Genomic DNA, 26,077 nt, shown 5'->3' with positions numbered 1-26,077 from the left:
CAGCTGAGATACAGGAAAAAAAGTCTGGGCCTGAAACATCAAAAGAACAGAGGAAAGTATGTTGATTTATCATTAAAATAAAAATCTAGGTCAACCAAATATGCTTTGTTGACAATTCTACCTTTCTCTACTCTGGGGAACAAAACCTGAAAACATTCATTTGCACTAAATAGATGAACAGCTCAAACCCTTCAGAGTGTTATAGTTCTGAATTGCAGGTCTTTTCTGCCTGCACGTGAAAGCTTTTTAGTGTGGGAAAGCCCATCTGTATACCAAAAAATTCATGTGGGGCATGAGGGGACATATATTGGGGGATTTATGTCCCTATGGAGAGGTATGTTTCCCTCTCCAGTTTTCTTGTAGGGCCCTTCAGGTACTGAAAGGCTGCTATAAGGTGTCCCCGGAGCCTTCTCTTCTCCAGGCTGAACAACCCCAACTCTCTCAGTTTGTCTTCATAGGTGCTCCAGCCCTCTAATCATCTTTGTGGCCTCCTCTGGGCTTGCTTGTGGCCTTAAGCTGAAGGAGGGTAGACTTAGATACTAGGAAAAAATTCTTTACTGTGAGGGTGGTGAGGCACTGGAACAGGTTGCCCAGAGAGGTTGTGGATGCCCCGTCCCTGGAAGTGTTCAAGGCCAGGTTGGATGGGGCTTTGGGCAACGTGGTCTAGTGGAGGGTGTCCCTGCCCATCGCAGGGAGGTTGGAACTAGATGATCTTTGAGGTGCCTTCCAACCCAAACCATTCTATGATTCTATTTTTGGGGGTTACCAGGCTACATTTAGACATTTCCTTCTATACCTGACCATATCAGGTTGAAGTTGCTACCTCTACAGTTGCTTGTCACTCTGCACAGGGCCACCTTTGCAAGGAAAAGGATTTCTATTAGCATACCTAATCCATTTAGGGCTAAACCAGACAGACTATCTAAAATCATCTTCATCATACTGAAATAATCTGTCTGACTTGGAGCAGAGTACAGAGAATCCCTTCTATTAGAAGGGCTGGGCAGTAACAGCTTGCAGAAGGACAGTCAAGCAGTTGGGAGATGATGAAAATCTTCCAGCACAGCTCTTCACAAAGTGAATGTCTATCTGTTGCCATTGGATCACTAGAAGAGAATTAAAGGTTTTCTCATTTCTGTGTTATTTACAGTCTCTGGTCTACGAGCCAATAAAACTTTTGGAGCAGTGGCAGTCTGTGAGAGGATGGCAAAAAATATGGTGCCTGCATATACCTGCATTTCCATATCGTTAACATCCTCTGAGCCACCAGGTTATACAAAGAAATAAAACCAATGGACAGGCTCGGTGGAAGGGAGATGGGGTTTGCCTTTTTTTTTTTTTTTCTCTCTCCCCCAAAAGATTAAGAAATCCTTCAACCAAGAGTGAAAGAGAGCTGGGGACAGGCAGCTCAGAGTTTAGAGTCAAAGCACTGCTAGAGACAACACCTAAGCACAAGCCCAAGAAGGAAAACCAGGAACACAAAGGTGGAAGAAGAAATTTCAGTGCTCTAGGATGCTTGGATTTCCTATTCCTTCCCTCTCTCAGACACAAACATCCTCTCCCTTAATCATTATTTCAAATAGTTCTTCAGTCTTCCTTCTCTGTTTGCAAAGAAAGTATGTGGCCTTTTATTCAGACTCAAAGGGCTTATATACGCTCACAATAATAAAACGGGACTTGAATCCTTTGCTGTTCTTTAGCACACAGTCAGACAATAGCAGCGCTCCCTACAACACAAGCCTCAGAAAGTGGTATGTGAGGATTCCTCTGGTGATGAGCCTGTATTAAAGAAAGCAGAACTGACTAAGAAGCCTAAAACCAACTGCGATCAAAACCTAATTCAGGCTGCTGCTGAGAAGTGAGCTCCCTGCACCAGCTGGCTGCCCGGGCTTGGCTGATATCGCAGTGCAGTAACAAGCTCTGCCGGCACCTCACCCAGAAAAGAGGGCATTTTGTTAGAGAGGGAGAGATTTGGCCAACAAAAGATGCACAATTCAGAGCTGGCTTGATTGGGACATTGATCTGTTTGGTGCAGCTGTGCCTGTTTGCCCACAAGCAGTGACTTTTCCAGCTGCAGCTTAGGATGTGCCCTGCGTCCTAGCAGCCTGGGACTGAGAATCTGCGAGGCATCGACTTCAGAGTCCCTTCAGGTGTGTTGCTATCAGGGAAAAATGCTGCAAGGGAAGCAGTTACTCACAGTCTCTCCAGGAGCTCCGGCTTCACCTTGGGCTCCTTTCTGCCCCTTTGTGCCCTGTGTGGAAAGAAGAGAGATACCAGCTGATTAGAGATGGGACAGGACCGCCTGCCAGACAAAAAGATTTCAAGACGCCTGAACGTGTACTAGGCAATGGTTTTCGTTAATCAATTCACAGAGGAGTTTAACGGCTGAGGAAATGGCTCCCAGTTCTCTGTGCAGTGAGAAAATGAAATATAAAAATAAAACCCTGAGACATAAGAAGAATTACTAATGACTGATCAGCTCAGAGGCTGTTTCTCAGCACAGGATGCTGAAACTTGCAGACATCCATCTGGGTGAAACTCCTTCCTATCCTCAGGCCTACCAGCTACTTCCATTTCCAGTTCAACTCTGATGGTCTCCCTGCACAGAGAAAGTTTTGCCTGCAGTTCTCAAATGCAAACAAGAGTCATTTAGAAATGGTGAAAATAGATGATAGTGCAGAGGGTTTGTCCCAGTCCTACATACTATGTAGCCCCTTCTTCAGGATTTTGGCAGGACAGAGTCTACTTACTGAACAGTCCCCCATTTAGCAGATGTTAGTTAGCAGTTGCATGGTATTACTGAGTTTTTTTCATAATCCTAAGACTGCCGTTAACCTGTTTAAGCTGTTGATGCCCAAGTAATAGCTGACTATATAGCTTGGGCACTGCACAGATAATGACAGAGTGAACATCCTCCCATGTTGACATGAAAACACACCTCAGTGATGACTGGCGATAATATGCATAAGCCAAGAAATTTTCAGAAGATAATTGAGACTATAAAACCATTTTACATGAGCCATAATGCATTCAGGATCAAATGGGCTGGAGTTGAATCTGAATGCTCTGCAATGTTTTGCCAATGTACTGCAGTAACTTATCTGTGAGACCTGTGACTCAGTGGCATCAATACAAGATGCCCTGTTGAAGGATTCTGAAGTTGGAAGAAGTCTTTCAGACAATATTGATCATGCTGCAGAGATGCCATGTTTCTGCTTCGATTCTTTTCATGTTGTCCTGATGCCCAGTATAAGTAAAAACCTCTGCAGAAGTCCCTGAACTTACAATAATGAGGAAGGAGAAATGGGCTATTGGTGTATAGGGGAAGACTTATTCACAGTAATATAGACTTTGAAAGCATCCCTCTCTGGTCATGTCAAAGATTTTCTTCAAGGCTGGGCCCTCTTACCTGTAGTCCTGCAGGTCCTGGGACACCCTGTTCACCTGGGACCCCAGGTAATCCCTGCAAAAACAGAGGGAGATGTGAGGGAGCTGAAGGAAACTTCTCATTTCTTCTCCTGAGCAAAAGGAGATGTTTCACCTTCATCCCACTGAGAGAGGAAAGGGTGTTTTTTACAGAGGCTGTGACTGCACAAGACTGTCTCTGTTGAGGCCTCCATCCAAAACAAGAGCAAGGCAGAATATAAATAGAGTAGCCAAACGCACAATTTAGCTGGGCCATGTCACTTCAAAAGCCTTTAATAAATCCTGCACAACCTTACTGTCAGCCAAGCTCTGTTTAGCAAACCCCACAGTCCTCTTCTCAGCCACTAAGGCCCAGAGCTATAAATTAGGTGCCCAGTTTCATGTAGTCATCTGGCTTCCTGTACAGCCAGTACGAAGCCAAGCACCACTGTGGCCATTTCTGATGAGAGAAGCATCCCAACTATGGAAGGAGCATATCCCCCCTCTCCCTCCAAAAGAGGCAGGTCTCATGTCCTCTCCTTGCTAAAGCTCAAAACCAACTGAAGAAACACTTGGCTGTGCTTACAGGTTCACCGCTCGTTCCTCGATCTCCTTTCTCCCCTTTTGGTCCAGGTTCACCCTGATATAAAAGAATAAGACAAAGAGAGAAATAAAAGCTATTTCCATGGGTGTAAATCACACTAGTCCTGTTTGGTAAGAGGGCTCTTTCAATCAGTTATCCATTTCTGACATAGAGTGGCTTCCTCAAAGGATTTTGAGGACAATGAATCAAAACTACCATATCACACACTAAGATTTGGAGATCTTTGTCTAGACTTCGGGGACTGTTATGATACTAGTTGCAAAAATGTTCAATTTAAAGAGAGTAGTTTTCCCTCAGAGAAAATAGTAGTTAAAGAATTTACCATTCCAAAATTTGATCAATTCAGCTTCAACGTATTAAAAGGCCAGCTGATATGACCAAGAGCAAAAGTGCCAGCGCCACTGCACTGCCTCTCTGTAGGACCACAAGCCTAATGTCATCCTACAGTTGGGGAGATTATCCCACGTACAGACAATTCCCTGCTCCATCTGTAAGAGAGGGGTGTTCAGGGTCTCGTCTTGAGCACTTCCAGAGATGTGCAGCTTATCCCAATCTCTAGTTCTGTTAACATCTCCATGCATTCGTGTAACTTCCCCTCCCTCCTGCAATGTCAGTACGTTATTTTATGCACCACCATCGTTGACTAATAGGATTAATTTATTCCTGTTCTTCCTCCTTACAGTAAATTGAAGATGCTTTCACACAGAAGTTCATCAGCTTTGTTCTGAGTTCTAGAACAATAATCAATAAGTACATATTTCTGCTTTTCATAAATTGAAAAGGAACAGCACGCGATTGTGGAACTAGCTGGAATAAAACAGGCACTACATGAATACTCACATTTGTATATTTATGTGAACTCATGTATTCAGGCAACAGCAATCATTACTTATTCATTATTTATCATACAAGGTGTTTCAATTATGCAATCAAGGAAGAGTAAGAACATCAGTGATTTAAGCTACACACACATGCAAGGAATAGTAATCAGTCAAAATGCAGAGCCCAAGACAAATCAGTCTGAATTTTATTCACATCAGCTATTTGCCAATCATTTCTGCAACACCTGGGAATTCAAAGTCCATTTGCAAATGATTCTCTAACAGACAAAATAAATGTAGTTGCATAAATATTACTTATGTCTGCATTTATTATGCATTATGAATAAATATTACCATCCATGATAAATAGCAGGAATTTTACTCTACAAGTAGCACCCCGTTAGATCAACCATTAACAAGACAGTCCCTTATGCCATCTAGTGGCCTTCAGAAAGACAATGGGACCACCTACAGCAGTTCAACCAAAGGGTCCTAATCAACAAAGCTGTATGGTTGTGCCTGGAAATTGTTTTGCATTATGACGTTTCGAGCTCTGAAACCCTTTTGAGAGAGCGAAGTGACAAAGCACAGACGTACAGCAATAAACTTGCAGGCAGGGATGGTGCTACTAAGTGGGAATAAGGGCACAGTTTACCAGGGAAAACAAGACTGCAAAGAGAAGGAAGAACTCAACAGGTAAAGAGAGAAAGGTTTTTTAATATTCTCCTTTCTCCCACTTTTTCCTTGATACTTGACTTGCATGTTAATGCAAAATCGGAAAAATTCCAGTCTAATGTACTCACACAGCCACAAACATGGGTAGAGGCAGTACTTCTTAACCCAACCTGCCAGCAAATCTGCTAGCGAGTCCTTCTAAATTTGCCAAACCCACGACTGTCTGCTGAGACTGTTAACACTGTCTGCTAGTCCTGCACATTGTGGAGACCTCTGCCCCCGGCAGCTGGACTTAATCCACTGCCACCCACTTCCTTCCTACAGCTCAATGAGCAGAAATGATGTGGTGACAGCTAACAGCTGCTACCAACCTGAGCCAGATCAGTGCTTACAGCTTCCCTGACCTGCGGTGTCCTCCTGTAGTCTCAATTAAGGCGTTAGTCATTTCTGTGCCATGTAAAGGACAGCAAACACAGTAAGGGCTCAGCTGTGCCCAGCTGCAGTGGGAGGTATAAAGCAAAGTGAGGAGCCATCTCCTGTTTTACTGCTTTTGCCTCTTTCCAGCCATCATACCTGTCCACCACTGTGGTTCTCACACACCCCCATCTCCAAGAAATATTTAAAGATTTAAGTCACTGGCCTAAATAAACATTAAAAGTTCCCTGCACCCGGTGGAAGAAACCAACACACTCCCCCCTCTCATTGCCCTGCTACATCAGCAAGTTTCTGCAGAGCTCAGAGCACAGACTGCACCCAAAGGACACAACAGAGCTGCGGTGGTGGGTAAATGGGAGCTCAGACTCACTTGGTCAGAGATTTTCTGACAATTACTAAGGTGTGTTTAAAATGAAATTGATTTTAACTAATTGTCCTGGTTTCTGCTGAGATAGAATTAATTTTCTGTCTAGTAGCTGGTATAGTGCTGTGTTTTAGTGTGAGAATAATGTTGATAACACGCTGATGGTTTTAGTTGTTGCTAGGTAGTTGTTGTGTTTACACTAAGTCAAGGACTTATCAGCTTCCCACGCCCTGCTGGGTGCACAAGGAGCTGGGAGAGCACAGCCAGGACAGCTGATCCAGGCTGGCCAGAGGGATATTCCCTGCCAGGGAACGTCGTGCTCCGGGTATAACTGGGGAAGCTACCTTGGAAACAGACTAGGCATCAGGTTTTGTCTTTTTCTGCAAGTGGCGAGCAATTGTATTTGTGCATCCCTTGTATATTGTTGTTGTTGTTATTATCTTCCTTTGTTATCCTATTAAACTGTCTTTATCTTAAGCCATGAGGTTTTTTTTTCCATTCTCCTCCCCATCCCCTTGGAGGGAGAGGGGTGAGCAGCAGCTGTGTGGTGCTTAGTTACCAGCTGGGGTTAAACCATGACACTAATAAGTACATAGAGTAATGGTGCTGCTGCTTTCTATCCAGGCTGTGTTTCCTGTCTCCACCTGTGCAAGTCGCTCCCTGGTACTATGCACCACATACTCAATGGAAAGCAATGCCAAGTATTGTGTGTTGGAGAGTACGTGACAACTTTCAGCACTCTGCTGGTCCTGCAGCCTCTATAAAATAACCCCTGACTCTCTCCTGAGGCTTATCACCACATTCTGACACCTTAATTTGTAAAGCTATAAATCAAAGGTAACTATCCTTACCTCCCCTTCTCCTTCCAAAGCTTGTAACACTATGTGCAGCTCTGTGTTACAGTATCACCACATTCATCTTGCACATGGAGAAATCCCAGTGACTTGACCTGCTGACACACTTGAAACCTTTTATTCTTTACTGTCTTGCAGCTCATTTACAAGAGTAATGTGCTCAAAGCAAAAAGAGATAACTCCTCCTGTGATTGTAGCATGACACAAACCACATAAGATGTCACTGTTCTGCATATTTCCTTAGTATATTGTGCTGGTTTTGGTTGGGATAGAGTTAATTTTCTTCATATTAGCTAGTATGAGGTGATGTTTTGGGTTTGTGCTGAAAACAGTGTTGATTGATAGTACAGAGATGTTTTAGTTACTGCTGAGCAGTGCTTACACAGAGTCAAGGCCTTTTCTGCTCCTCACCCCACCCCACCACCGAGCAGGCTGGGGGTGCACAAGGAGTTGGGAGGGGACACAGCTGGGACAGCTGACCCCAACTGACCAAAGGGATATTCCATACCATATGATGTCATGCCCAGCATATAAAGCTGGGAGAGGAAGAAGGAGGGGGGATGTTTGGAGTGACGGCGTTTGTCTTCCCAAGTCACTGTTACATGTGACGGAGCCCTGCTTTCCTGGAGATGTGTGAACACCTGCCTGCGATGGGAAGTGGGGAATGAATTCCTTGTTTTGCATGCACGGCTTTTGCTTTACCTATTGAACTGTCTTAATCTCAACCCACAAATTTTCTCACTTTACTCTTCCAATTCTCTCCCCCATCCCTCTGCGGGGGGAGTGAGTGAGCGGCTGTGTGGTGCTTAGTTGCCAGCTGGGTTAAACCATGTCATATATATATTACCAAACCACAAGGGGAAAAGTGAACCAAAGAAATCCTGTCTCTATTTCCAGTACTATCTCACATTCCTATTTTCTTCCTCAGCCTCTGAAGAACCTGGCATATGCACTTTCTTTTCTAATGGCACTCTTACAGCCTACCTCTGCTATTAACACATGCCGTATTCACATACCAATAGTGTGATCCTTTATAATGGCAGATATTTATCACTATGTGCTACAAGCACTCTTCATTTAAGAGGCTGGGACAGCATACAGCTGTGTCTTGGCACAGCTGGCTTGGATGCTGCTGTAACCAGGACAGCCATGGGGTTCTCATCATGGCTGGTTACAATGGTGAAGTTGCCCAGAACCAGACTCAAGCCGAGCTCTTTACTGAAAGCATTTAGATAACATGGAAAACACTAAGGTGCCATGTGTCTATCAGATACAAGAGGTAATAAGCTAGAGGCCATGTTAATTAGAGATGTTACTTACAGGAATCCTAGGGTGTGGTGTGAAGAAGGCTGTCTGGAAGAGAAACAAGAGTGTTAAAAGAAGCATTGCCTATTTTCCTTGAAATACAGTAACTTATGTATTCTCCTTGTCATTACAGATTACACATCCCATATATCCATCAGTAAGTTTATAAATGAGCAACTCGTTGTAACATCTGGCTGTTTGGAAAAAAGCCCACAAATATCAGACATTTCCTAGAGTATTTGAAATATGAACATAAACTCAAAAACATGATTTATGTCCCACTGCTACGAAAAACTAAACAATCTTTAACCTTGTTAGCAAGTTTACTGTTAGCAATCTCCAGCCCACTTTTCCACTTGGATACATTTTCATGATTATTAAATTTCCCAACACCATGGCTGTGCTTGGTGTGTTCTCCCTCTGCTTTGTACCATGTACAAGGCATATGCATCTCAACATGGTTATCTTAGGCATTACATAGTTATCCTGAAGGACAAGCTACAAAAGAAGGATCAAGTTTTGTTGAGAGAAGCAGTATCTTTTATCAAAATTGATAAAATTAGGAAGAAAACTTTAGTCCTTGATGAAATAAGGATATGTCGAAATCTTCACCTACTTTTACAGCTGAACTAGAAATAATTTCTCCCTACAAACACAGGAAGCCTGAGCAGTCAGGCATATCTTCTCTATATCTAGCCATGTTGTACTGTGTTTGTAAGCTGCCTTCTCCACCTTGATTAAGATTTATCCTTGGTGTTGTGATTGGGTCATTCTTGTGTGATACTCAGGGAATCTTCCTACATCGTACCATGAAGTACCCTTTGGCAGTGACTAACGAGGCCCAACTAATGGCAGGGTATAAATTATAACACCTCCTCCATTGCTGCATGAAGGTCTGTAGGCACTTGATTTTCACCAACAGACATTAATCCAAATTCTCTCCGTAATATGACTGTGGCAGCTGTAACTAGTGGTGGTGAGCAAAGCTGAGACGTGGCTATCTGCCCCTTTTTGGAGGATCTGTGACTGGGATCAGCCCTCTTGTTGCAATGACAGGTCTGTTCCTAGTGCTTACTCCAGATGATTGCTTACTCAAATTTTGCTGGAGGGAACTGTGAGGTTCATGTATTTACATCAGTGGATGTTGGTTTAATTGCCTATAGTGAACTTAATTGTAATTTTGCTCATGTTCCCAAAAGTAATTTTGCAGGCTCATTTTTAAAACAATAAATTGATGTTTTCTTGGTCTTTTTTTTAAATTATTATTAGCAGAAAAGGTGCATGCAATCAGGTATGACTGGTTTGTGCACTGGATCCAGTGCTGAACCCAGAATGAACTCTGGGATAAGAAGGTCTTTCTGGGCTTACAGCCCAGCATGGCACTGTACGTGACGGAAGCTCTGGAAGGTTACAGCATTGCTGAAGCTGAATCCTCCACCCCGTAAGTTCATGTCAATGAGAAGTGGAACCCTCTGTTCTTCCTGGAAGAAGGTGAATTGTTCCCCAGGAAGACAAGCTGTTGTTCACTGGTATCCGTTCAGAGTCAGTTTTATCCTGAGGTCTCAGTTGGAAAAATCTAGCTCACCCCGGAAAATCTGTATGAACACAGTCCCTGTTTTCAGCCCTGACCTTCTTCAGACAGCTCCCACAGCTGCTAAACAAATCACAAATTCAATTTAAGTGCTACCACAAGGCAAGGGCATACAAAAATGCTGTTTGCAAAGAGCCAGAGGAGGGCACAACCTCCCCCAAAAATAAAAAGACCAAATACACCTTGATATTGCTTCTCTGAAGCAAAGGGAGATAATCTCAGAGTAAATGGATCCTAAAGTTTCTGCAGAGAAGCAGGGATTTGAAAAGCTTCATTTCTGAGGAATCTGTGTGGAGGAAGAGTGATGATGCCTTAAATATTGTTACAGCAGAGAACACAATCTTACTTACTGTTCCAGGTAAGCCTGGTGGTCCAGGGGAACCCGTGTCACCCTAGAGAGAGGAGAAAAATATAATTAAGGATATAAAAAGATACCGAAATAAAATGCAAAATTATCAGCTAGAAGATGCAACATTACCAGACGAGATTCAACCCAATGACACCCTGTCTGCTCAGTGACACTGAAAATCCCATAGCACTTCTCTGATGGGTGGAATTTACCCCATTGCTCTGGCCAGAATTTCTGCTGTCCTTGCTTTGTTGCATACAGGGTTCTCACTTAGCTGTCTCTTTCACTTTGTTACTTTAGCATTGATCTGATGTCACAGATCAATGAATTTCTAATGTTACCCCATACAGTGTAGGAGTGATAGGGAGTTTAATTTGTGTTTTAAATTAAAGTTGATCAAAATTCTTGATTGAAAAACATGTTTTAGCTGAACTTCTTTTGTGGATGGAAGAAAATCCTCTGGTTTCATCAAAAATATAAGTTTCTAAATCCAGTTCTCGCCCTCCATAGTCGCTGGTAAACTGAGGGCTGAAGTATCTTAGGAAGAACAAAGCAGTACTCACTCCCTGATGGCTATTGCCACTATAATGAGGGCAAGTTTTTCACTATGGAGCCATAGGCATCTGCAAGGATGGTGCTTCATCTTCATGTTCGCAGTGGTTGAATGTAAATTTTGGTGGACATCACCTTTGTCTAGTTCTCTCATTTTCACTAAAATTAAAAGTATTGTGATGGCAGAAGCCCAGACCATTCCTTAAATTATTGTTCTAGTACCTCACAGGGAGGCACAGAAAAGTTCTTTAGAATTTAATTCCAGACTCATTTCTATCAGACAATTTTAAAACAAATAAAAGTTTCCTTGAATTAAAAAAATTGTCCTTAGATTTCATCAGCTGCTTATTATTATTGCATTACGCAATAAATTGTTGTCTCTGTCCCACATGTAACTTTGCTGCTTCTCGGTACGGCTCAGCTAACAGACTTCTAATGTTTCTGATCTTCCTCAGATATTCTCCTCCATCACTTGTCTCTGCGCTCTTGCCTCTTTTCCTCTCTTGTCTAAGGAGGAGCATGCTCATTTCATGTCTCACCTTTTCTCCTCTTTCGCCTTTCAATCCTGGGAGACCATCTTTTCCTTTTTCTCCCTAAAAGCAGGGAAAAAAAAGAAGGAAATATGCATGCTTTGATTTGATTGCATCAGTCCCACTAGAATATTTTACACTTTTAGTTGATCTTACCTGTCCTCCAGGATGCAAGCAATTAAAAACGTAACATTTTGGAGATGGCTTCATAAAATCCACACTATTTTCAAAAGCCAATGAATAGCAATTAAGTTCATGGAAAGGAAAGCAACAATCCTAAATCAACTTCAAAGTAGAAGATGTTACTGTCTGATGCAGTTATAAAACCCAGAGTTTTTCTGGTTGGACAAGAGAGGCACCAAAACAGGAGTTCAGACCCAAAATGGACATTCATACTACTAGTTTTGTTTATGTTAAAGATTTCTGAATCAACCATTCACTGGTGCCTACCTCTCTATTTTGCCCAGGTAACCTGATCATCTTGAGATCATTAACAAGGATGATGTAAATACTCCTGGAAGTGCATACAGAAATTGTATTTATCCTGCATTCAAATTGGAGCTATCTGACCTACATTTCTATAATTTTTTTATATAGAGAGAATATATTCTATATTTTATGCTCTGCAATACATATAATACAGCAAACTGAACAGTAAGACCTCAGCTGATTTTAGGTCCTTCTTGCTCACATTCAAGCATGTAGTCAGTTATCAGGAGTGCAGACCTGATTCAAATGGCTAAATTTACTGTCAGGCCCTGATACAACTATTTCCCGATATGTAATTGTCTCTGGAGGTCTGGAGCTAGTCAGGGTAGGCAGTAGATACCAGGACATGGATAGAAGTTAGGCCATCAGAAAACGATACAACCATCCAGAGCCTTCTTCAGGGTTCAGTGACAAGGTGGATTTGTGAATTTTTTTTTTGTTGCTATCAATGTTTTTTTATGTTTTTAAATCAGGCAGATCTTTCTGAAAATAAGGCCTAAAGACCACTGTACCTCTTCTACTGCCTCACAAGTCATAACCTTCTGCATTTAGGATAGACACAGTTCATTAGCATCTCCGCTACAATTAGGAGGAGTCACTAGGCAGTAAATTACAATTTAGTAAGGGGTACTTGGTGGCCTTGCTGGATGACAATCATCAGCTGCTCACCACAGCAATCACACCAAGAGAAAACATCATCTAGGGACACTTGAGATAAGTCCTTCTGGCACCAAATGGCAAAAAAAAAAAAAAAAAAATCAAGCTGTGGCTCAAAGTCACTTACCTGGTCTCCTTTTTCTCCTCTCAATCCAGGTAAACCCTGAAGACCAGGAAGACCTGCTTCACCCTGACAAAGAAGTAAGACAAAGAATCTGTTAAATCTAGGAAGAGGCATCAAGCATGGTTTCTTTTAATAAACCCCGTTACTCTCAAATATAATTAAGCATGAAAAGGCAGCATGGTGGGCCAAACTCTTGTCTCACTCATGTCAGTTAAAAATGCATCAAGTCTGCTCCTCAGGGTCGGCTAATCTAGCCACAGTGCCCTTAGGCTGGGAAGGATGAAACCCTGATTTAGCTGTCTGTCTCTTTGCATGTCTGATACCAGACTGTGGGTTTTTCAGAACTCATAATGACTGCAGACGGTTTCTTCTTGATACCTAGTGACATCATGAGACATATGGTCTATGCTGTAGGCCAGAACCTGCTCCAGTTTTTTCATGGGATTGATTGTAGATGTAGTTTGTGCAGAGAGCACAGGATTAGTATAATTATCAAATAATTTCTTATTCTTGGAAAATCATTACTTAAAGCAGCAGCTAAGACCTCTTTTTTTTTTTTTTTTTTTTTTTTTGCCCTTACACTAACCAACACCATGGAATTTAGAACATATTTTCTTCATGCTGCTCTGTAGAAGGACCATGCAAGCAAATAAAAGCACCTTAAAACATTAAATGTAACTTTTATTTTCATTTTAAATCATCTGCTATAGTCTAAAATTCAAAAACTGCACTGTATTAATCTGAATGGTACAGATGTTGCCTGATGAAGAGATCTAGATTTTTCTGGATGGTCTATTGTATATTTGGATTTCTTTCTATTTGAAACTTACCTTTCAGTTTCTGCTTTATAATACTTGCTATAGGAGTAATTATGATCTGTGTCATGTGATTTGTTCTAGATGTATCAAGTATTCTCAAATTTAGCTCCAGGTTGACCCAGTTTGTCATCTGAAAATAACCATGTTTCCTATTTATAATTATTCTGCTAGCTGCATTTGTAGTGCAGTATCACAAAGGCTCTCAGTCATGGACAGGACTCAAATGTACTAGGTGCTGTATGACTACTGAACAAAGAAAAGGTGATCCCTGTTTTAAAGACAGTATCTCTGAAGTATGGGAAGAGCCAAAACATTATCACAATACAGGTGCAAGGAGTCTGCAGAAGAAATCAGGTGAGGAACGAGATGCTTTGGTGACGGAGTATGACTAGGAACATCAGGGTGATGTCTGGAGAATTCTAAAGAAAGTGACATTTGGTGACAGAGGGTCACTGCAGGATCCTGGCTGATGATGAGATCCCAGAGATCATGAGGACAAACAGAGGGTCTAACATTAAAGAAGAAAAAAGGAGAATTTAGAGGAAAAAAACCCAAAACATGGTGTAATTTTGGCCTCTGGAAAGGTACTGAAGCAAAATGTCAATGAGTTTGTATAAGTTCAAGGACAGAAAGATAATACGAAACAGCCAACATGGATTTGTTAAAAACTAATCATGTCAAAACCATCCAGTTCTCTCCCTTGACATGGTAACTAAGCAGACAAGAAGGAAGCATTTGTGTGATGTATCTTGACATTAGTAAGACATCTGATACAGGCCAACACAATGTTCTCATTAGCAAATTACAGAAATACGGCATAGAAGAAGGGTGTCTGGAGGATGGTGTACAACTGATTGAAGAAACTACATTCACACACCTGTTATTAGCTGTTTCCTGTCAAATTCAGAAGATATATGAAGTAAAGTCCTCTAAGGCTCTGCACCATTCAATATTTTAATTTACGATTGAGGTGACAGAAAAGAGAACATTTATGAAATGTGTGGAGAACACCACACTGTGGAGAGAAAGGCAAGTGTTCTGGAAAGTGGTATTAGAATCCAAAACAGGCCTGTGTGGGGAGATGATCCTGACCAAACAGCAGTACTTTGGTTGGGGGTCTGACTTTTCCTTGCACTGGGCCCGAGTTTGCTTGGCAGCAGCAAGTCCTGAGATTGCCCAGCAGCTGCAAGCTCGGCAGTTTGTTTGCCCGACAACAGTGAAATGACACCGCTGGGTGGTGACCACAGGACCCACGGGAAGCGTACAGAAACCACTCCCTGAGAGCCCAATGCAGCGCTCCTGAGGAATGGCTGGCCTGCATTATGGTGATCTTCTCCCCTTACTTGGGACGCCAGGTAAGGATGTTTTCCTGGGAATTCATGAAATCATAGAATGGTTAGGGTTGGAAGGCACCTCAAAGATCATCTAGTTCCAACCCCCCCTGTCATGGGCAGGGACACCCTCCACTAGACCATGTTGCCCAAAGCCTCATCCAACCTGGCCTTGAACACTTCCAGGGAGGGGGCATCCACAACCTCTCTGGGCAACCTGTTCCAGTGTCTCAACACCCTCATAGTGAAGAATTTCTTCCTAATATCTAATCTAAATCTACCCTATTTTAATTTAAAGCCATTACCCCTTGTCCTGTCCCTCCAAGCCTTTGTAAACAGTCCCTCTCCAGCTTTCCTGTAGGCCCTTTCAGGTACTGCAAGGCTGCTGTAATGTCTCCCCAGAGCCTCTTAGGCAGATTATAAGGAATTTTGGAATAAAAGCAGAATAGTCCCCACTCTCAGGGTGGTGTGATTGCTATCCACTTAAGTGCCTTCTCCTAATAAACTTCACTTTGTAGTGAAGTTGACTTGGAACCTTACTCCTTCAAGAGACACATAACAGCAAAGGGTCTCACCCTGACACTCTTACAAATAGGGGAAATAAATAGTTAGCAATTCCTAAAAGTTAGTGGTCATGGAGAAACTGCCACAACTTATGGACAGCTGCTATATGAGACTGCTTATGGACACCTTCTTCCCTTACTCCCTCTAAGCCCAGTTTGTGATATGGATGGTGCATGTTCTGCTATATTAACCAAGACAACATGGCAGCAGAGGTCATGGCCATTCTCCCATTTCATCTTTATAGCAGAAGACTGGACTGAGACTGGTAGGAGTAAAAGAAGACTGAGGCTCTGAGACTCTTCCATTGCTGGTGTATACTCTGTACCCCAAAATCCAAAGGCATATGCCAGAGATACAAGACTCTGTCTTAAACAGGTTTCTCTTTCTACTGATTTTCATACTACAGTTGACAAGTAGCATGCGGATGACAATGTTAACATGTATGGTCTTGACTGGGCTCTAGACAGCTGTGTGCTTCAGGAAATCCCAGGACATTTCCCAGGTTCTTCACTGAGTTAAGCAGTTGTCTGCTGAAGCCCAAATCCCAATACAAAAAGACTAAGGTAACTGTGTAACTTCTAACAGTCATCTGGGGTTACTTCCTAGCAAGCATTTAGAAATTAGAAATGACAGCCTCACCCCTTGCATCACACAGTTACAAATAAGTTCCTCTTCTAGAACCAGCACCCTGGGTTAATGTGAGGCGTGAAGGAAAACAAGCACTTTTAAGCCACTCTGCCTTCCTTTTCTTCCTTATCCACCAGGAACAAGATGATTGAATCTTTCAGGATTCAATAAATAATTTGATTTAGCATATTTATGTTCTGGAATTTTTGCATTATTCTGCCCTACCATGAGTCTCATCCACTAATCTATTGCATTTTCAATTGCAGATGAAAATGACATGCACAGATCTTATATTGGCAAATGGCTTTGTTATTGCCTGCGGTCTGACAGGTATGCCTTGCTACTAAGACTATTTTTCCTGCTCACCTGCTCACCAGGTTGGCCACGGCTCCCTGGTTCACCCTGGAAAAACAAAAGCAAACCTTTAACATTTCAAGGACCTGACCCTTTTGTAAGAACACGTTCTCATTAGTAAAGTGTATCCCCTATAGTCCTGGCCCATGTTTTTCTAGCTGCTTCCCATAAGGCACTGAAATTGCCTTCTTGGTGGCTTAGGAACCCAGACCACAGGGACCCAACGCAGGGGCCAGGTCAGATCTCCCTACATATGTAGACTTGAGAGAGGAGCATCGAACAAGGTTTGGTATTTTGGAACACCATGAATCGAGAAAGGCAGTGAGCCACATCTGCTCATCCTCTTATGCCTCCAACTTTAGAGGAATCTTACTCTCCTAACTTCAGTATAAGACCTTCCAAAATCAGGCCTTGATTGACTTAATGGCTACAGCAAACTATGAAATAAAATACCTTACCTTAGGGCCAGCTTTTCCAGGAAAGCCTTCCTCACCCTTTTCCCCTTGTTCTCCCTGCAGGGAACACAAGAAGTTAATATACAAACTCCTCTGGTAGTGCAGCATGTTGCAGTCAATGGTGAGGAATATTGTGACTTACATCCCAAGTATCAGTCTGAGGATGTAAATGGAGCCACGTGAGGAAACGTTTCCTGGACTATATTTCCATGTGTTTGCAAAAACATCTCTAGCACTGATCACCCTACTGGAATATTTCAACCACTGTTACATTAAAGATGTCCATACTGAATTATCTGAACAACATAAACTCTATTCAATTTCTTCAAATTGTATGAGGTTAGAAAGTCTACATTATTTCTGTTAAAAATAAATAATAATTGTGGAATTGGGACCTAGACCACTGTGCCTTTTAAGTAAATATTTTGAAACTGATCTTTCAAGGTGGGTGGTGTCAGCATGGAGAGCAGAGACTGCAGTGGATTAAAAGCTGAAACACTACACAGGTGGGAAGTGCGATAGGTACTACACAGGGCTGTGGATAAGGTCCAAAGATTTATTTAGCCTCAGAAATTTGTTATAGGCTCCAAAATCTTTATCCATCAATAAATGGGAGCTGGGTACTCAGTCAGTGGGAGAGGCAAGTATAAATGTAGTGCACTATTGCAACGAATAGGAGTCATAGTGCTTAAGTATCAGAAGCAAGACCACCACTGCTGATGAAATCCAAGGCAGTAGATGATTAATAGCTGTTATCCTTATCTCAATACAGTGTCATCATCACCAAAGCTTAGCATGGCCTTCATAGCCAAAATATGGCCAATTTCTTTGACACAGTGATGGCAACTCAACCGGAGTGTTGTCTACCTCCAAATCTCCTATCTCCCTTCTCCCATTTAAGAGACAGCAGAGGAGACAACTCTTCCCAATCTGCCATTTGTAGAAACTTTCAAATGGGGCATAAGAAGTAGAAAATAACGAAGAACCGTCTTTTTGCCACACAGATCTACAGAACCTTTAGGTGGATGGCATCTCTTCTTTCCAGACCTTCAGGGAGGAAAGAAAGGAATATCTTTGGAGCCTGCCACACTTTTTTGTTCTTCATCTTTGCGCTTTGGACACGTGCCTTGACCTGCCAGTGTCACTGGCTTTCCTGAGTGACAGCAGAAGCTTCTCTGTTTGCAAGCTCAGCTGTGTTTGCCAAATAGTTTGCCAGTAGTTGAAGACTGGAAGAGGATCTCTCATCCCTGCTGTACTCACAACCAGCTCCATCTTCGTAACGACTCAGTACAGTGTAATCACAGCAGCTGACTTGGCTCTGGAGTTTCACCGGTGGCTCAGTGACATGGGATTGGTGAGGTGGTGTTTGGCTCTGGAGATGTGTCCCCCTTCCCGCTTACGCTTGCTAGCTCACCCAGATAAGCTGCCCAGGTAAGCAGCTTAATACCAGTGTATGTGATGTCACTTGCCTTTTGACCTGGAAGCCCAGGAAGCCCATTGAATCCATCTTTGCCAGGCAACCCCTAACCAAGAGAAAATCATAGGCTGTAAGTACCTGTTCTTTAAATCATTAACAGCAAGCTCAGCATAAGCATGCTCAGTTCATCCCTCTTGCCACTGACCGAAGTTTAAGAAAAGAAGCAGCACCTCATGCATTTCGTTTTGACTTTTTCCCTACTGTGACTCCAAATATAAAAAAAGTTCTCACAATGCATGTATCTGCTCAGCCCTCTTTCCAGTATCCCAGTTTTGGTGAATGACCACTGGATGTCAGTGTTGTTCCAGACAAAACACAGTAGAGCGCATTTATGCACTGTGGATTCTTAAATAACTTTAAAAATTACATTTTTACTTATTATTCTCTGTAAGTCTCTATTATCTCTAGCTATAAAAATTTTTTAAAGTCTATTTCTCCTTTTAAATATTGGTAATTTCTTATACAATACATAGACTCCTAAAATTAAATTTTCAACACGTAGTGACAGAATTGTTCAGCAAGATAAGAATTAAAATTAATTCCTGTAATGCATTTAAAATGGTGAGAAAAAGTTTTGTCCCCTTTCCGAGTGTCAGTCAATCCCCAATCACTGCAGGCTGTTGGTGGCACTTCTTAATACTAAAGTATTTCATAATTAAACTTTCTTGACTTAACAGCCAACAGAAATTGCTATGCTCTGCTGAATCTGAGATTTTAATTGTAAGGTCTTTGGCCTGATTCAGGAAACCCCAGGTTTGGAATAACAATATCTTGCCAAATGCAAAATTACTTTTGAAAGGTATAAAAAGAAAACATCATGGTCCCAATGTGTAGGAATAGTGGAGCTGCATCTGGTAAAATTCTTGTTCACAGAAGGCATCTGAGGCTAACATCTGCATTAAAGGCAACAGTGTTGGAGCCCACATTAAAACCTTGAGTGCAGACAAGCTGTGGGAAATGAAGCAAAGACTTGAGAATTAAATTATCATCTGAAGTCATAGAGAGCATGGAGGCAAGGGAAGCAGTTCCTCAGCACTTACAGCTGGTCCCGGTGGTCCAGTTTTACCAGAAACTCCCATTTCTCCTGGCAGTCCCTGAAAAATGAGACCAGAACAAACCAAAAAAAAAATAAAAATCAGTATTTCTGTCCTTCGCAGCTACCTCAATGGAGGTTGCTGCTTTCAATTTAAACACAAATTTCTCTTTCACGGCAGTCAGGTCTCTGCCATGAGGAGTCCTGCAGACATTGACTTATCCCCGGGTAGCACTGATGTGGTTCCAACGCTCAGCAGAGAAGCTGTCCTCTAGGACCAGCTGTGGCTTTTCAGTGAGAAAATACAAGAGAAAATATACATTGCCGGAGGCCCTGACTCAGTTCCCACTGAAACCCATGATCTAAACTTCTCCCCAGCTATTTTTGCTCTCCTTCATATAAAAAAAAAAAAAAAAAAAAAAAGGGCAAAATATAAAAAAGCCTGTTTTCTTACTGGTGTTCCAGATGGTCCAGGAGGTCCAGCAATGCCTGGGGGCCCTGGAGGTCCCTGTAAGAGAGGAAGAAAAACTAGTTTATTAAACTCTCTGAGAGTGGCTGAAAGCCTCAGGTCTTTCCCTGTGCAGTCGGGGCCCTATTTGAAACAACAAAAGCACTGAGATTTGTTTCATTTAACTTGTACAAAAAAAATGGAAGATGCCAAACTGAGCTCCCCGGGAACCATGCTCATGTGCAGAACAGAAACTCCCACGTAAGCCGCTAATTACTATTGCTGCAAGGTGAGCTCCATCCTCTGTTCCAGTACAAGAGAGGGAGGAGTTGAAGGCCATCAATGGTAACCCACAGCTTGTCCAGTGGGTTCCCTTATAGCATCCAGACTAATTTAATCTTGATTAATGTTGTTTCAAAGTGAACAATTTGCCTCTGCAAAAAGATCTCTGAAGTAACTAATGAATGGAATAGGCTTGTGGTAGGGGCTTTTTTTTGGGGGGGTGGGGGGGTGGGTTAAGACTATGAATCCAAGAGCATGGAGAAACAATGCAGTGTATCAAGTGTTTTAAAATAAATGCACAACCATTTTAGTGCTCATTAACCTTGTTGATAATGAAAAATCTTCACAAACTCATACTTCAATGCACACATTCAGTTGGAAATGTCCTAACAGCCTTTCTTACTCATCTCCCTGCAACAGCTGTTTCTCTTAGGGAAAATATTCTCTCAATAGCCATCCGATTTTCAAGGCATTTATTTTTTGTGTATTGAGCAAATTGTTAAATTTGGTTTCCTAGCTGAGAAATTTGTTTCTATACTCGACGGATCGTAACAGGTGGAGAGGTGTTTGTTACTTCCAGCTTCCACTACAGACAAGACAGGATTTCTCCTGTGCTGAGAATGAAGCATATGTCCGTGTATTTTTTGGATCAGGACCTAAGCAAGAAACATGAAGATGGATGTGAGAAATTAATATCTGACTGAGTCAAAATTTTACTCTGGCGGTCTCTTTCTGTCTTTCTAACACAATGATTTCATTCATTTTCATTTTTCAGCATAGGGGGAGTTCTGGTGTGTTTGTACTTAAAAAACCCCAATGACTAACAGCCCACTCCCACCCAGACCCTATGTAAAGAACTGAAACTGAGCAACTGATACAAGATGGAAAATGGCCAGTCAGCTTTTTCCCTGCTAGACCTGTGTCACCATTCAGTACCACAAAGCACAGCTTTTGTGATTAACGCATTACGATTCATGGATCAATATTAGCATTTCACATCTAAGGAAAAATGTAGCTGAAGAGAAGAAAACAGTGTAGAAACATGAGGACAAGGAGTTATTTGTGGCATGGTTTGACAGAGATAGTAGCAGATATGCAGTCTTTTTAGAATAAATACACTTGTAAAATTCAGCCAGAAGAGAAGACAGCCTCTCACCAATAGATGGGGCAAAGCGACCAAAAAAGGGACCTGAGGGTGCACTTGGATCCCATGATCTGCTTTCATTGCAACTCAGAACAGACATGGAGTCATCCCACCACCACCATTAGCATTTGTAGAGTGTCTCAAATGTGAGTACGACTAAAAAATCCCCAGAAAGTTGTGCCTTGGGATGTACTGATGCCGCTGACATAATTCCTGGGTAGCCCTTCATCGGCTTCTGGGGAAGTTGGTTCAGCTGCTGTTGCAGGGTGATCCTGCAGTTAAGGAGCTCTAGTCCCATCAGGAGACACCTGGTTGAGATCATCCATCACTTAAAAAAGGCTTCACCATTCAAAGAAGAGAATCAACAGCGCAAATTTGCCCAGCACACGAGAAAATACTACTCTGCAGACACAAGTGGATAGAGTGACCTCAGATACCAGGGACCTGGAAGTTCTCCTTGGCCCTACTCCATCTCTACAAGCATGGCATTGCTGAAAGGCCCTGCAGAAGGTATGGGCTCCAAGAAGGGGCTTCCATGAAGAGTGGGTACAATACCAGGAAAGAAGGCAAAGGTACCTTTAGAAATACAACAGCAAACTGATTCAGCAGCAGAGCAGACTATGCACAAGTGCAGGAAAGAAAGTGCAAAATTTACCTTTGCAGATTTTCCTTGTCAATTCTATTGGCTCCTCCCTAAAAGTCTAATTTTTTTTTCCTCTCTCTCTCTGCCAATAACTGAACCACCTCCCACCATCAAACACATATTCTCCGTGGCCCTACAACAGGAACCTTCTACCAAGAGGTGAAAAACCTCAGCCTGGACCCAGTCTCAGCCCAAGAATCCCCCAGATAGGATGCAAGTTACCCTACACAGTACAGATGGGGGTCAATCCACCCCAAAAAGCAAAGTCTTACTCAAGCAACCAGCGGAATCCCTGAAACATGAGGTGCTACATCCTCCTCATCCCAATTATTTCTCCTAGTATATTCTTGCTATCTAAGATAATGTCCAAATATTCTCTTAAACTTTCTATATTCTGGGCCACAATAACCTTTGCAACCATAAGTCTTGAAATGGAAGCACACTGATCCTTACCCTAAATTGCCACTAATAATTCGGTTTCATTGCTCTCCGTGAGAGCGATCATCCAGGACATCATGCCCAAGACTAGTTTACTCAGGTAGCTTCACCACATGTTGCACCAATAAATGTTACACACACTAATGGAAAGCTCTTCTGATAAAAGCCTCCCTGTGATGGCCGTAGAAAGAACAGCTTGACGTAATGACCACCAGTACTCCTGGGAGATGCACAAGATGCTGACAGCCTGCTCCAGCTGACTGTGTACACCAGAACATCTCCTGTTCTACTGGATTTCTTGCTTTCTGCAGCCTGGGCTACAGCAAGTGACTGGGGCACAGAGAAATAAAATAGCACGATCACATGGAAGTTGCAGAAATACATCATACATGTCCTTTATAGAGCCCTCCCTTTTGCTACTGTCCAGAGCAAATAAATTTCACTTGTATAGAAATTTCTGTTATTGTAGCCCTTCTCCTGACTTCTGAGTATACTTCAGAGCAAGGACTATTCTTTCTAAGTATTTAGAAAGGATCAAACTGACAGCATTTATTTGTGATTTAAAAAAAACTCATAAAACAGCAGCAGCAGGACAGCCTGTAAAGCTTAACCCCAAAATCTCACACCATCTGTTTTCTTTGCTTCCCTTTTGTAACCGAATCCAGATAAAAATACCTGATTTACTGATCACCTTTTTCAATGATCATTTGATGAATCATACAGAGTTGAGTCCCTGTCCCAAATCTAGTCCCCATTTCTGACCCTTTAAAACTCTGATCCAGAAAAAAGTAATCATGGAGTGTTTTTTTTCTGGCTGGTAAAGACTCTGATGTGTGCTTCCTATACACTGAAGCAAAAACTGATATATGAAAACTTTATTCTAAAACAGGACTACACGAACTCAGTTTGGAAAACAAATGCAAAACATGGATCTTCTATCAAAATATTTAAACCAAAGTATTTTCAAACTGTTCTTTTGAAACAAAAAGATTTCAAATGTTCATTAAAATCCAAAAGTGGTGTGTGTGTGTCACGGGGTGGGACATCTTTCAAAAACATTGGAGGTGGTGGTGGATTTTTTCAGGCTTGTGTTTCATCCTTAGACAATGTAATGCAGGGACAGTTCTTGGGAAGGAAATCTGAGACTCTCCATATTGGAGGAACAGCTGTGCCTCTCCTCCAGGATCCACTAAAGGATGCTCTCCTCTTCCAATGTGTACCTTGCTGAAAGACAGGGTTGGAAAGGCAGAGCTATTAAGATTTTGGTTCTGCGCTCCCTAAGGAAGCTCTGAAAAGGAACAAAAACCTTTGTCTGTGACATCAGTCGATTGCTTGGCCTAAATCTCTTTTCCATGAAAGAAGAGGTGGCTATGTTTTAGAGAGAGCTGAACAAATGCCATTCCAAGATGGAAACTGAAATCTGATGGCTTTTCCAGATATCTGTCTCTGGAGGCAAAGCTTGCACAGACATATTTTCTGCATAAGTATTCCATGCTGATGACTGGATTCTCTTACACTATGAGAAAGGCTTAGATAAGCCCTTAACCCATGTCAAAAAAGACTGTGGTCTCGGCATTTTAGGCAGTGTGCCAGCTTTATGAATGAGAAGAACCTCCGGGACATGCAGAAGCATCCTGTCTGCTGCCACAGTGATAGCAAAATGCATAACTATGGTGCTGACAGCCTTTCCCCTCCAGCGTCTGCTTGTCTACACTTCAAAACCAATTATTCCCTGTAATTTCACCTCTCAGAAAGTCCCCACAGACCCTTCCTGATGGCTTTGCGCTGTCTCCCCTTTATTTCCACTTCTCTCCCATCAGAAATGAGGCTGCTGCAGCTAGTTTTGTGGAGCAGCCCATGTGTCTCACTACATCCCTTGCTACTCCAACTCTTCATTTCTCATCTGATGCATCTAAGTGAGTTCTGGGGTCAGGTCCTCAAATCTGCTCTTCATTTCTCACCCCACGCACTACAGTATCCACCACCACAACTACCATGAATTATTTTCAGTAACACTTCATTAGAGCACCATATTGCTCTCTTTGCTTAAATCTTGCCTTACAAACCAAGACAAAGATAAGAGGATATAGAAAGAGGCTGGTGCTGATGACACTGAAAACCAAAAAGCCTAAGAGCGAACAGATCTGAGCATTTACCTATGATGCATGCTCTATGGTCAGCTTCATTGATAGTGCCATAATTTGTAAGTGGATGAGGTCTCCAGTTATTTCACCAGGTGGCATTGTAATTGGAGTGCCAACATTATTTTTAAAAACAAAGTTTTTTCAACAAAGATTCTCTGAACTGTCTTTCCAGCTCTGTAAAAGTACTGAATAAAGTTGACTTTGTACATAGCAGTCTCTCCAGGAGAATTTCTTGCTTCCAGTTAAAGGCAGTATTTGTTTAATTTCATCACTTAGTGTAAGATATGGACATGATCTCTTTTGTCTACAGAGGAAGATTTATTTCCCTATGTGTTCGCTTTGATTTGGTTTACTGAGTCAGTGCAGCAAATGAGAAAAACAATCAAAAAAACCTCCCTTATCGTCTTTCGTTTCAGTACTATTAGTGATCTGCACAGGTGAAGACTTTTTTTTTTCTTTACTTTTGTTAAGGTTATAGATCTTATTAAAGATAGCTCTGAGCAATATCTTCCAATTTCGAGCAGCACTGGCATAGTTTGAATTCAATCTGAGCTTTGCAGCTGGGGCCTGTATCCTCTTCTCACATTTTGCAGTCTTAACTTGCATTATAAAAAGGACGTTAAGGACATCACGCATTTCAGAGGATATAATTTATTTTCTGAATTACTTAAGAAAAGCTGGGCTTGAGCTCACACCCTACGGACAAGTCTATACTAATTAAATCACTGTCAGCCATGACCATAAAAGGTACAGCTTGTACTGGCCTTCCTCACAAGTCTTAGTTATACCACAAGGTTATCTAGCATAAGGTAGACCTCAGTAACAGGTCAGAGATATCGCAAGGGTGAGGTACAGCATTTTTGTTTAAAACTCAATGAGTTTTGACTTGTTTTGCTATCTCACAGCTGGACAGCACATACCTGCTCAGCTCAGGGAATCTAGAGAGTGGCCCAGTGGACCATTTGTAGCTACCTGCTTTAGGAGAGCTTCAGGCTCCACTGATTATATTAATTGGATCTTAAACAACAGGAGCTCAGACATCTGCATCTCCATCCTTAACCCAACAAGTGCTTGCAGTTGGAGCTGAATCCCAGCCCTGGTAATTCAGTGGTACAGCTCAGAGTGTCTGAGCCCTTGGTTAGCACTGGGCATCAGCTCCCCTCTCTACTGAGCCTGCAAACACAGCCTTCATGGCTCACCTAGCGTACACTGCCTAACTGCAGATCTCCTTCCTCCTCAGGATACCCCTCATGCCTAGAAAAGTATTTTGCAAAGGTAACTCATCAACTGCCTTCAGCCCCTTCTCTGAACTCTTCCTATCAACAGGTGATGGGATAGACAAGGTATACCGAGATCTGGGGCGACCATGCAGAAATGCACAGCCTCATTTCCCGTGCTTGGTACCCATCCATCTATTTCAACTGAAAGTGCTTTACAGAAATGCTCATTTTTCAGTCTACATTTGAACAGTCTACTGCAATAGAAGTTTGGCCCATGATTAAGGTTCCTAGAAACTATAATAGTACAAATAAATAACAACAACATAAACACATTATGAGTTCAG

At 42.1% G+C, this 26,077-nt stretch overlaps 1 protein-coding gene across 1 annotated transcript in view; it reads right to left on the bottom strand.

The window, feature by feature from the left end:
• COL22A1 (collagen type XXII alpha 1 chain) overlaps positions 1–26,077 on the bottom strand; it is a 240,357-nt gene that overhangs the window by 48,355 nt on the left and 165,925 nt on the right. The window contains exons 25-36 of the mRNA XM_075743260.1: positions 19,869–19,922; positions 19,422–19,475; positions 18,370–18,427; positions 16,908–16,957; positions 16,462–16,497; positions 12,759–12,821; positions 11,495–11,548; positions 10,405–10,446; positions 8,479–8,511; positions 3,992–4,045; positions 3,410–3,463; positions 2,198–2,251 (exon numbers count right to left, since the gene is read on the bottom strand). Coding sequence (XP_075599375.1) covers positions 2,198–2,251; positions 3,410–3,463; positions 3,992–4,045; positions 8,479–8,511; positions 10,405–10,446; positions 11,495–11,548; positions 12,759–12,821; positions 16,462–16,497; positions 16,908–16,957; positions 18,370–18,427; positions 19,422–19,475; positions 19,869–19,922 — 606 coding nt within the window. The remainder of the gene's footprint in view (positions 1–2,197; positions 2,252–3,409; positions 3,464–3,991; positions 4,046–8,478; positions 8,512–10,404; positions 10,447–11,494; positions 11,549–12,758; positions 12,822–16,461; positions 16,498–16,907; positions 16,958–18,369; positions 18,428–19,421; positions 19,476–19,868; positions 19,923–26,077) is intronic.

The sequence above is a fragment of the Balearica regulorum genome, chromosome 2 (assembly GCF_011004875.1).
Source record: "Balearica regulorum gibbericeps isolate bBalReg1 chromosome 2, bBalReg1.pri, whole genome shotgun sequence".
In the NCBI taxonomy this organism is placed as follows: domain Eukaryota; kingdom Metazoa; phylum Chordata; class Aves; order Gruiformes; family Gruidae; genus Balearica; species Balearica regulorum.
The sequence above is the reverse complement of the archived record's forward strand: the minus strand, read 5'-3'. Positions and strand labels throughout refer to the sequence as shown.